Genomic DNA, 12,648 nt, shown 5'->3' with positions numbered 1-12,648 from the left:
TAATTTTTGGATCATAAAAAATAAAATGCATTTGTTTTGCTCGTGACGCTTCGAGTGCAGCTATTGCGGTGAGACGGTGCAGCTGTGATCTCAAAGCACTGTGGCAAACAGTTAACTTCTTTATTAGTAATTTCCGTGTCTAATTGAAGGGACTCCAGCTTTTCATGCCTTTAAAAATGTGCTTTGAATATTGGAAACAATGCATACACTCACACACACAAAAAAAGAAAGCATTTGGCTGCAAATCTGTGCCGCTGGATGGGAAGCAATTTCTGTCCTACTTGTCTTGATTTTTATTTATTTTTATTTATTCATTTGTATTTGGCTCTGTTTTATTATTCATTTCTGTCCTCGCTTTCCCATTGAGGAGAGGAAAGGCGGCCCGATAGTTAGATATGCTAATTTATTTAGTTAGAATCTCTCACGTCCATTTTTCTTTGCTTTGATATGCATTTTTAATATATAGCCCTGGGCTACATCTCATTTGGTGAAAGTTGGTTTTTCTGGAGATGATGAGGCTGTTCACCATGGAGGAGGCAGCCCGTTGAGCTTGTTTTTATGTATATGTGTGTGCATACAGTGTGTGTATGTGTGTGTGTTTTTCCTTCCTTCCTTTTTTTTTCTTTTACCTCTTTCTGTTTCCCCTCCTCTCCCCCTCCTCATACCTGACAGCCGAGCATAATAAGCGCAGTTTTTATTTACACTTGAATGCAGCATTGTCTTAGAGATGATTGGATTATGGTATAGTGAGAGCGGGATGAGTCCTCGCTGACACTGTTGATTTCCTTTTTTTATTTTCTATTCGCTCGCGGTGACTACCTCCACGGTGTAGCCCACCCAAGGCTTTCCCAACTCATCGCCCCTCCTCAGATCAACCCCATCCCAATTAAAAGAAAGGAGGGGGAAAAAAAAAGATGTTGTATTACACGTGAAGGGTGATGAGAGAGAGAGAGAGAGAGAGAGAGAGAGAGAAAGGGGGAGAAGAAAAAAAACCCCACAGAGCTGTGTAGATTTGTCCAACGGTTCATATAGCGTGTGTGCGTGTGTGCTTGTCAATGGTTTGCTCTCTTGTCTTTTAATTAATGAATAAAATTTCTGTCTCTTCTGTGCTACATCCAATTAGGGAGGCAAATAGAATTAACAGTGTCTGAATATTATCTGTTCTAATGAATTAGCCTTTGTGTCTTCTCGTGCTATTGTGCCGCTTCTCCAGTCAAGCTTACATATTAGCAGAAGGCTTTTCATTTCCTCCATGCATATGCATTACGCTTTTGAGAACTGCCTTTGAATTTTCTCGCATAGTTTCAGATTTTGTTCGACAGGAAAAAAAAAAGTGTGTAGGATTTGCAGGTCCCGGCGCTTTGTTTTGGAGAGCTTTCCTCAGGGAGTGATAGTAGTTCCCATAGAGGTTACGGCGTAGCTTATCTCCACTGTGCATGGCTGGAAAAGGGGGAGAAAAAAAAAAAGAGGGGGGGAAAGCTTTCTCTGTTTACATTTTGATCCTCTGGTACAGGCTGCGAGCGCTGTAGGCCATTGGTCAGACATGGTGATGTCACAGGTTCAGCCGAGTAATGTAATAGTTCATCTTATGGCCGTGCAGTGATTTACTGTGTGTATCAGCGGGGGGGTGGGGGGGTGGGCGAGAGCTGTTTTCTGTATGTCACTATGCACGCTGCGGCGCATGCACACTCCACTCTCCACCTGTGGACGGCGAGCCCTCGGGCCGAGTCGGCCTGCTGAACCGCGGAATTCTCTCAGTTTTGGAGGCGTTCTAATTCAACTAGCTTTGTCCTCCTCTGGGACTGACTACAGTACGTTTGGATCTCGCTGCCCCCTCCCTTCCCCTCCCCTCCCCTCCCCTCCTCGTGAAAAAAGTGCATCGTCGACCGCTCTGTCTGTTCCGCACAATTGTTTTGTGATGGTGGGATGTCTGGCCTAATGTTTCCTATTTGATTAGTGTTCAGAGGCAGGGCCCTGTTGGCAGGCATATCTAATCAGCGCTACCGAAGGCTGGAGCGAGGCTAGGCTAACTTGTTGCATGTCCCACAATCCCCTCTCCTTTAACTGCATGTGAGCGCTAAATGACTGCAATAAAAGCAGCTGCTGCTCCATCATCTTGGGATCATGACATGCACATGCATGTTGAATTGTATGTTGATACCGCGTACAGTTAAAGTTAGTGCAGACATATTATCAGCTGCCTCTTTAATAGTTAAACTCCACAACCAAGTGCAAATTCATTACAACAGTTTTTAATGCTCCATTTCAGTTGATATTGTCAGAGAGTTCATAGTTAAAGTTGCTGTGGGACTACAATAATTTACAGTGAGGGTGTTTCTATTTTTTTTTTTGTCCCTCCCCTTTACAAATGTGACAGAATATAACTTTTAACTAAGACCTCGACATCTTACTTAATAAGCACATCTATGACAGTGTCAATAAAACTGCACATTAAAGGGGCAGTGTGTAGCTTTGGAGAATAAATTCAGAATTTTGGTAAATTTATCTTTTCCAAAACTGAATAAACAAGCTGTTCTTAGAGGGAAAATAAGCTCCCCAGAACACTGTTTGAGGCTAGAAAGGTGGCAGGGTCCGCCAGATATAAACAAAGTAAAGCGGTATGAAATTGTGTTGTCCTTTTAAGGTCGGTTAGTTTATTCAGTTTAGTAAGACATGAAAACAAAGAGTCTGTTTATTTAGTTTGGTGAGGCATAACAAAATCAGTCAACAAAGATCTTTACTTCTGAATAAAATGTCTTCCTTGAAACTACACAGTGCACCTTTAAATACATTATAATAATACACTTTATTGCAGAGCTCGAATCGGGTAGCATTAGTTTGGGCAGTGTACAAGTAAAGTGGCCTCTGAGCCCAAAATTTTGCTGCTTTTTTGTGTTTCGAGGAATAATTGAGAGTAGAATTCTCTGTAATGACTTGTGTGTTTTTAAAATGTATGCCTCGTTTTCATCTGCCCCAAAGCCCACGAATCACAACAGCAATCACATTTTTTTTCTGTTTTTTAATCTCCTCTTTCTGTAGACATATTTGTACGTGTAATCTGTCATTTACCACGGTGAAAAAAAAAGTTGTTTCTGCCCCGGAGAAAGTTTCAAAAGCATAAATCCGACCAGTCAATCCCCCCTCGCGTCTGTTAAAACACGCTCGGGTGAATTATTAGCGGCTAAATTAAGGAGTCTTTATATTCTGGATAATTGAGGGTGTTGTAAATGCTCGGTTGTTCAATGGAGGTGCACCTACTCTTTTCTAAAAGAGGCCGTATATAATTACCTGCTCAGCCCAACAAGAAACGTGCAAGGAGTGTTTCTCTGTTTACACCATGTGGCGAGATGTGTCTCGAAATGTCAGCTCGCCTTTATGATTTACGGTCCTGTATGTTTTCTGGCGTGTCAGCGATTCTGTACATGTTCGGCACAGGATCCCCGAAGCTGCATGCGCACACACACACACACACACACACACACACACTCACACACTCACACCCTCACTCACTCACACACAAGGCAAGTCGCTCTCACACTCCTACTACGCCAACAGATTTCTTCCCTTTTTCCTCCAGCTTCCAGGGGAATTTGAGGGAAATTCAATGATGCCGCTAAATCAATTTTATTTGAAATTCCTAGGGATGTAGGCAGAGTGTAAGGGAGGGAAGTGAGATTGTGCCAGGCAGGTGTTTGTAAATGAGAAACAGGGGACAGGAGCTGAGCTGAGCAGCATACTCCCGCTCTCCTGTGGCCTGGCTCTCACTACAAGCCTTCCTCCCCATATTGTCTCCTGCTTTTATATTAATTACAACTTGTATTATCAGCTGCCAGTTGCTAACCCCAGCAAACAGAAAAGGCTGCCCCCAGAGACCACGCTTCTTTTGTATCTTATTCTCTATCTAGTCCTATTGTGTTTGTGTGTGTGTGTGTGTGTGTGTGAGTGTGTGCATGTGTTCTCGCCCGCACATGTATGTGTGTTTGCTCGCTGCCGTTCTCCTCCTCCTCCTCCTCCTCCTGGTAACACTGCTCTTTAACACAATTAGTGAAGAGCATGGAGTGAACCATGTTTGACTCCTAATTATGCCCAGCTTTAGGGAATAGTCACATGGGCTAGAGGGCGTTTTTTTTTTTTTCCTCTTTTCGCTTCTTCCTCTTATTTCTTGTGTAGGATGAAGAGGAAGACTGTTTGGCTGACATGATTTTTTTCCCTCTCAACTTGTTTGAACTTCATCAGACCCACGAGGGTTTGTGACAAAATGGTTGTGTGTGTTTGTGTTTTCTTTTTTTTCTGCGCGGCGTGTCTGTTGATGATGCGCCCTCCGTAGCTCAGAGAGGCGCGCTAAATAATTCATGGAGGCGGAAAGGCTGTTGCTTTTGTCGCCTTGTTGAGCTTGGAAAGTTAACGCTTTTGTTGTGGTATTTGTTGTCTTGTGTTGCAGACGGGGGTGGGGTGGGGGGGGGTGGAGGAGGTTATGAATGAGAAGTGACTCGCAGGTATTAAAAGGGGAGAGACTGTGCGCTTCATCAAAGATAGCTGCCCGGGCTGAGTATCCACTGTGTTGTTATTATTACTAGGTCATATAAAGTGCTGCGTTCTGCCTTTTTGCCTTGTAAGAAACAAACGAACAAAGCTCCATCCATATCCCCTGCATACGGGCCCATTAAACCCACAGGGTAGCAAATCACAGCAAAATATCATTCCCTTTAACACCATTAGCTGAGGTGTCTTTGAATTTAATTTAGTGCCAGTGCCATTAAAAATGACACATTACTCTGCAATGATGGCTAAATTAAGTCCTATCGATTCGGCTGTTGCATTAAAACCATGCTGTGGCCATAGCTGGCAAGTGATAGAGAGAGAGAGAAAGAGAGAGAACAAGAGAGCGAGGCCGTGCGAGAGCAGCGAGCATAGTTTTTCAGGTCTGTCTCGCATCTTGCCGGCAGTGGGTGTCTCATTGTGAGGAAGTGGAACCCAGTCATTTTCTTCTCTGGGAACAACAACAAGCCCGTTCGGGAGAGCAGCGAGCCCCAGCTCAAGCCTAAATACATTATGCACTCTGGGAGTCTGGGACTTTTACCTCTCTTTCTCCCTTTCCACCACGCGACGGAATTAGACTGTTTTCAAAGGGTTGATTGCCACATTAGTGATTTTACTCAGCTGTGTTGAGAGTAACAGAAAATGATTGTACCCAGCATAAGAAGCACACCATGTGTTGATCAGCGGCCCGGCGAGGGGAACACATCACAATCACGCATCCCTCTCAGAGCAGGGACATTCTCCCTCGGCTGACTGTGGAGGGCTACAACCCACGCATGGGCTATTGTTCACCCTGTCTTCTTGCCCCTCTTCTGGGTAATTCTCCGAGCTCTTTATCTGATTGCCATCCGGTGAACAGCTGACGCTGAGAGGGCCTTGAGTGGAGCGGAGGGTCTGAAGGGCCTTGTGTGTTTCTGTCTGCTGTTTTCAGCTCGGAGCTGTTTGAGAAAACAGCCCTCCTTCCCCAAAAAACTTAGCAGATAAAAGGGCCCCGCTCACAGGCATAGCAGCAGCCTTCGCCTCCGCAGCAGAACAAGCAGCAGCACATCAGGACTGAGCACCCGGGGGAGTTCAGCAGCCGCTTGTCTTATAGCCTCCGTTTCCCTGCGAACCTCCACTAGTCTCCAGGCTCTATCCTGTCTGTCCTCCACCAGTACAGCTCACTCTGACTGGGGCACCAGAGCAGGCGGGCAGGCTCCTCTCTGGGCGGGAGCTGAGGGGAAAGAAGTTCATCAGGAACTTCAACTGAAGTTAGACAAAATGGTAAAAAAAACCAACAAAAATGGTCTCTTTCTTGGAATATTCTGTGGCGTTTACATTTTCCCACTGCTTTCGTATGTATGTATATGTGTTTATGTGTTTCTGAGGGAGAAAAAAAAGAAACCCCATAGCGGGAACTGAGAAGTGGGTTGAGGTTTGTGGGAAGCCTTGGTGCAGGCCTGTGTTTGTTTGGCTTGGGCTCCGCTCAAGGGGGCTGCTTCTCTCGGGGCCCCCCCCCACCAGACAACATCGGGCTCTCGTTCGCGAGCATTTTGTCATCATGCTCAGGTGGCAGGTTAAATCAGGGAAAGGACTAGCTCCGGGTTTTTCGCGTCAAGGATGTTTGGAGTGCGCATTCGATTCGGCCTGTGTGTAGTAAATGACGTGATCAGGCTGTCCCTCTATCGCCTGAATGGCAGAGGAAATTCCACCTCTAGCCTGCCTTCATGTGGCACTGATAAAGCCTTTCCTGTACAGTAGAAAAATCCTGTTTCCCCCGTCTGCAGCGGCAGGGGCAGCGGGAATGACCAGGAAGGAGAGGAGGAGGAGAAGGAGCGAAAATGAGCTTGGGTGGTGGAGGTGGGGAGGGAAGGAAAAAAAAAAGAAAGACGCCTTAAAAGCTATGAATTTGTTTATGGACTTTTCTTTGAAGTTGTCCAGCAAAGATTTAACACTTTTTTTTCCAGCATGTGTTTGTATATATAAAAGTGAGTGTGTGCGCATGTGTGTTTATACTTCTTGCTCTATTATGTCATTAGCATGTGTGCGTAAGTGTGTTTCTGCGAGGCCTCTGTGGGCGTGTGTGTGTGTGTGTGTGTGTGTCGGCGTGGGTGTGTGCACATTTTTGGCAGATTAGCAGGAGAATCACTGTCATATCTTATTTTCATTTCTGACAGTGGAGATGATTAATGGCGGCTGTGGTGTGTTTGGACTTTTTACCTCTATATTTCTCACTTGACACGGAAGTCTCAATTGGTTATGGTATAAACGAACTCCGCTGGGCTCCGCCATATGTGTTTAGACAATTACTCACAAGTGCTCCACTTGCGATGTTCAAAATCAAATGCCACATTAACGGGGCTGCGTTTTGCTCTCATGCATTAATGAAACACTTTGATTACGGTGTTTTGACTTATTGCCAGCTGCTTTAGTGCATTAGTTTCTTTCTCTTCATCTGTGATTTTTAGCGGCGTCGCTGATTGTCTGCTAGCTGGGAAATAGGCAGCGGGGCTCTTGGCCCTGCCAGGAGAATGTAAGCAGGCGAAGGACCCTCACAGCGCCTGTGCACTCTTACAGATGTCACTCTCACTTTTCCACCGAACTCATACGGTCTCTCTCTCTCTCTCTCTCTCTGTGTCTCTCCCTCTCTACCTTCCCCTCCCCTCTCTCCCCCCTTCCTGCTCTCGCCGCTCCTGGTTTGCGGTTTGGACGGGGGAATGTGGATGGATGCACGGATGGATGGATGGATCCCACGCTCGCTTTCTCTCCTTTTCAAACCTCAGAACCCAGCTTCCTGGAGAGACCATGATGACGCCACCTCCACACACTCAGCCGGCACACCGGGACCCTCCAGCGGGGGACACGCTTCACAGAGCGGTGACAACAGCAGCGAACAAGGTGAGCCAGCGCCGAAATGGGCATGCATACGCATCACACACACACACACACACACATACATACATTTGCGCACTCAAGCACTAACACATAAACATACATAGATACAGGCAGGACATATTAATCATCATGCATGGGTAGAGTTGCCAACACCTTCTTTAACCCTGTCTAATGTGAGATCTACAGTGAATAGATGGCAACATCTCTCTGCACACATCCATCCCAGTCCTTGCTCCTGCACACTGGATTATCCCGCTTTTTGACTGGCGTCCATGTAAACACATAGTCACACCTAAAAATGAACACGCTTATCCACTGTTACACTCGCGCTTGCAAAACGCGAGCAAGCAGCCACTGTAATGCACCAACCCCGGTGAAGGGCTTTCCAAAACGTTGCTATTTAGAGCGCCAAACAAAAGCCGGTGATTAATAGTATATTTCTGCCAGTTCTTGTTTGCATTTAAACCATATTAACTTTGCGCTCACAACAGCCCCTAATTATGTCTCAGTGAGCCTTGTGTTATCTGCTACGTGACCTGCCAAACGGCAATAATGCATTTCAAAACAAACGTATTTGAATTTCGTACAGACAGCGTGTGCAAATCACAGCTATCTGCCTTGTATTTTTGTCACGGTCCGCATCAAATTTGACATGTAAATCCCCCCCCCCCCCAACAAAAAAAAAATCGTGTGCTGTTGGTTGAATTTAGAGGTGAGGACGAGCATCACTACACGGCGTTGGTTGAAACTGTTTATTGAATTCAACTGATGCCTGTGTGAAGAGAAGGCACGATGAGCTCTTGGCCTCTCCTTTCTTGTCTTCTCCTTGTTTTGAATGTACCAAGATCCCCTTTCACTGGCGGCACAGTGTGTGTGTATGTGTGTGTGTTTTTGTGAATCTGTGTGTGCCCTCTGGCTCCATGGTTTTGCATGAAATTTCATCACACCGTCTACACACACACACACACACACACACACCAGCCCTTTCAGCAGCACACTTTGTAGCAGCACGCTCACAGAGTGAAGCCGCTCGCCGCGTCCTTTTCAAGGCTATCGTTTCGCCGATAAGCGATCAAATGTATCGATGGGATGCGTGTCTGTGGTGGGACTGTTTAAATCATCTTCCCCCCTCGTCAGACAGAAGCAGCAGTTGTAGCCGTCTGAACCATTACCGACCACAGACCGAGGGCCGCAGCAGACCTCTGTGGTCGGCTGTGTCAGGACTAGTTGGATCACTGGCTGTTGTCAGGCTAGTTGATGATAGCTAGGCCTTGGCTAGGCAACAGGATACGTCTGTTTGGCAGTACAAACATAATGGGGTACAATAATATGACACTTGAACCTGATAGGGGTAACTCTCCTCCAGCGTGGCACATTTAATCCGTGTACATGACATTTGCTTTTTAAAGGACGGGCTTTGAGAGTGAATAAGAATCTAATTTCTTCAGAAAAATATAGAGCAAAATCACAATAACGGAGGTGTTGGATTTTACGGCGTGAGTGTTGAAAACGCTGCGTGATGGCAGGTCAGAGCAGATGAGTTTTGGCACTCATCTCTGCAATTGCAAGTAGCATGGGAGATGCAGACAGCAGCAACAACAGAGGGAGGAGGGGGTGGGATGAGAGAGAGAAATGCACTGCCTATTGATTATCTTACACACATAAGTACAAGTGACCTGTAATCCACAGAGCACTTATCGACTCCTCTCCCCACCGTATCCAGTAACAGCGGATCAATACAGGCCAAAGACAGTTACGGTACAGCACCATTGCGTTGGGCCAAGACGGACCTGGACTAGATCAGAGCCTGACCTGCGTTGAAGAGTGCCAAATGCTAGATCCGCGAGCTCAAAAACCCTTTTTTTGTGGTAGAACAGCAGTGCAGAACAGAGGCAGAGATTTAAAAAAAAAAAAAAAAAGAAAGTCACAGAGAGAAGGTGAAAAAGTAGGCAGAGTGAGAGAAAAAAAAACTGAGAAAAGAGAGAGAGGGCAGCTGATTTAATGGTCTAATGAGGCCGTCCTCCAGCCAGTTGTTTTGTGTGAGGCATGCTCTGACCTTTCGCTCCGCTCGGGAGCCCCGCCGCCTCATTTTTCACATTCTTGCAATTACGTTAACGCTTGAAGCGCTCGCTGACTCCCGACTCTGGCCCTTCCATTCTGACAGAGCCTTCCCTCCACCAGCCTCTCCCTTCCACCTTTTCTTCCCTCCTCCACTCCGCTTCCACGCCACGCATGAACTCGCCTCCTATCTCAATACATTTCCACATAAAACATTTGCAGTCCACATTTTCAAGTCCAGAGAGGAAACGTGAAATGTGTGCTTCACTTCAGTAATGGGGTCTTTAACAGCTTGGCCCCTGTTAAAAGGGGTGACGACGTGGATCAGGTGAGGAAGACAGAATGGATGGGGGCGAGCGTGAGAGCAAGGAGTGAGACACCATAGTGCTTTTTGGACTCAGATGCCAAGAAAAACACCAACTTCCGTCTGTCCTGAAAGGTGTGTTGTGTGTGTGTCCGCGTGGCTTGAAAAACATTCACCTCGAAAGTCGATCCAAAAGCGTCCCCGTGTTAAATTCGTGAGACCATTTCTGGTTTTGAAGGGTAAAAAGTTCTCCCCCTTTGGATGATATTACGGGATGTGTCGAAGAATACAGATCCAGGGTCGCTCACGTGTTGGTTTTCTTTTAAAAATACTGTTCGCACAGTACGTACACGACTCAAGATGGTCGCTGTGAGCAAAATTCACTTCCTCAATCTCCGGGTTACATCTCAGCGTCAGCAAGCATTGCTCTGAACCCGTGCCAAAAAACAATTTAACAAGTGCGCAAATATGTATTGCCCCTCTTGTGGAATAATTTATTGTCAAGCAGTAAACCAAGGTGAAGCATGCTCATAGCTGTCAGTGAAGATTGCCAGTTAAGGTTCTGACACATGCGAAAAAAGGGTTTCGGTACAACACTCAGATCTGCAACCTCTCTCCAACCCCCTGTTCCTAACAGACGCTTTCTCAGAATTTCCCTCCAAAAAAACAGAAAAATATGAATTATCACCCTCAGGGCAAATTCTGCACTCTCACTTACTGACTCTTAGCAAGTGACTCCCTATGTTCTGGCTGGATAAACAAATATGAGCAGTTAACGGGAGACGGTTCAGGAGGTAACACACAATAACTTCATTGGCTCCGCTCACACATCATTTTGATTAACAGTCCTTTGGAAGTCCTCCAAGCTTATCTAGAAACATCAGAGACATCAGATGCAGGGAGTTAAACTTGATGAACGAGCGTGCCTTAAGATAGCGTTCATTCCCAAGCCGCTGTCCGTAATATGTGAAACACCCAAGGTGTGATGGAGCAGCGTGATGAAATACCCTGCACATTTGCCCACACCAAACACTGTCGAACGCGCTCGGTCACGAACTGTAAATCCCCAACACTTGATTCAGCACGGTGGGCAACGTTTTCCCCCTCTTGGTCTGTATATGTGGGGCGTCTCGCTCCGTGTGTGAGTGTGTGCGCGTTGCCTCAGCTCCAGTCCACACTTGTAATTATTAGCTATGCATGAAGACCAAAATCCACGTTGACATCTTGAGTGGTGAGCAAAGGGGCTTTCTGTACAATTCCCCGATTCTACGCTAGATGGAAAAAGGCTCAACAGAAGAGAGGAGAAAGCATTTTGTACATTTTCTCAGCAATTGAACAATCCCCACGCTCAGCGGATAGACAGACTCCCCAGAGAGACCGAGAGAGGCTGAGATGGAGAGAAAGGGAGGAAGAGAGGGAGAGCTTGAGTGTTCAGCTCCAAGGGAGCATGCTGCGCTTGATGGTATTGTGGTACATTTGTGTGCGAGTGTGTATGCATGGGGAGTGTGGTGAGCTCCCTTGGCCCTGGCCGGGGGCCCCACTCAGCGAGGTCTTTGTGGTTGAGCTCACCAGAGGGGGGTCATTCCTGGCTGGGGACACGACTCCCTGTGTCTGCCCAGACAGTCCCAGCGTGAACAAGGCCTGTTGAATGTGGCATTTTCTGGACCTCTGGCCTCACTTCTTTTTTTTTTTTAAAAAAAGAACACTTAAAAAATGAGGCGGGAGAAAGAACGAAAACAAAACCACGACGGAGAGAACAGCAGAATCCGTGCTAAACGCAAGATGGAAGCCTTGTTGCGTTTTTTAGTGGCCTTATACTCCAGCTCTGGAGTGATCAGCGAGGTGGGCCTGTGTATATAGAATATACAGTGTCTGCGTGTATGTGTGTGTGTGTTAGCTGGTTCCCTCTAAGTGCCTGTTAGAGTTTAATTTAGTGTAGTAATTAAAGCTGAACACTGGCCCATAAACAACAGATAAACAATAAAGCAGACCCAAGCCCTGCTGTTTCATGGCTCTCACTCCCAGCTGTTGGAGCACTGATAATTTTTTTACACAGTGCCCCCACCTCACCGCAACACAATGCTGAGGCAACAAGGGTGTGTGTGTGTGTATGTGTTGTAAATGTGTTGCTTGGGTATATTTTAGTGTGTGATGGCAAAAGCTGGACAAAAAAAAAAACCAACAAAAACACACATAAATACACAGGATATGTCCACTTCCCTTCTCACAGTGAAGCAATCAGAAAGTGTGAGAGGAGCGGTCTCGCCGCTTACAAAAACCAGCTCGGCGGCGCTCGCATTAAACATAAAGATAAACAAAGTGTGGCCATGATGTGCACTCAACCTATAACTTCTCGACATCTGAACTGCACGTAAACGAGAAAACGAGCCCGAGACGCTCAACGAGGGGGACGACACCGCCGGCGTTTCCCAATGAGCCTTCTGTGTGCAATTCTAGCCTTGTCACTACATGTCAGCCGCGTGTTAGTCAGGTGTCTGTTGTGAAAACAGCGCAGTGTGTCTGTCTGATGGTTTGTTGGGAAGGGGCAGGGCCACGTCGCTGAAAGCCGAGAAGGAGTTGCTGCGGAGGGGGAGAAAACACGGCACGGAGGGGATACTTTCATGATCCCATTAGCATAAGAGAGGCTAAATTATTCATGTGGAGTGCTTAATCTATGGGGAAAAGTATAGTTAATGCACATAGTTTCAAAATGGATCCCTCCCCGCCTCTCGCTCTAACACCAGATTCTTGCTGGATTCAGCATTCGCGGGCATTTACGGGAACGGGCTGTCACTCTTCACCCCCCACCACCGCCGCGCCCGTGCACACACACACGCAACATGTGAGGGCATACGTGCACTCTCGCCTAAGCG

The 12,648-nt window shown here is 46.6% G+C and overlaps 1 protein-coding gene across 7 annotated transcripts in view; it reads left to right on the top strand.

Annotated features, from left to right (window-relative positions):
* Positions 1-12,648, top strand: part of meis2a (Meis homeobox 2a) — an 82,399-nt gene that overhangs the window by 7,107 nt on the left and 62,644 nt on the right. For all 7 annotated transcript variants that reach the window (XM_037071975.1, XM_037071976.1, XM_037071972.1 and 4 more), the window contains one exon: positions 7,302-7,416. In XM_037071975.1, the coding sequence (XP_036927870.1) occupies positions 7,302-7,416 (115 nt within the window). The remainder of the gene's footprint in view (positions 1-7,301; positions 7,417-12,648) is intronic.

The sequence above is a fragment of the Acanthopagrus latus genome, chromosome 16, assembly GCF_904848185.1.
Source record: "Acanthopagrus latus isolate v.2019 chromosome 16, fAcaLat1.1, whole genome shotgun sequence".
Taxonomy (NCBI): domain Eukaryota; kingdom Metazoa; phylum Chordata; class Actinopteri; order Spariformes; family Sparidae; genus Acanthopagrus; species Acanthopagrus latus.
Note: the sequence above shows the minus strand (reverse complement) of the source record. Positions and strands in the feature narration are given on the sequence as shown.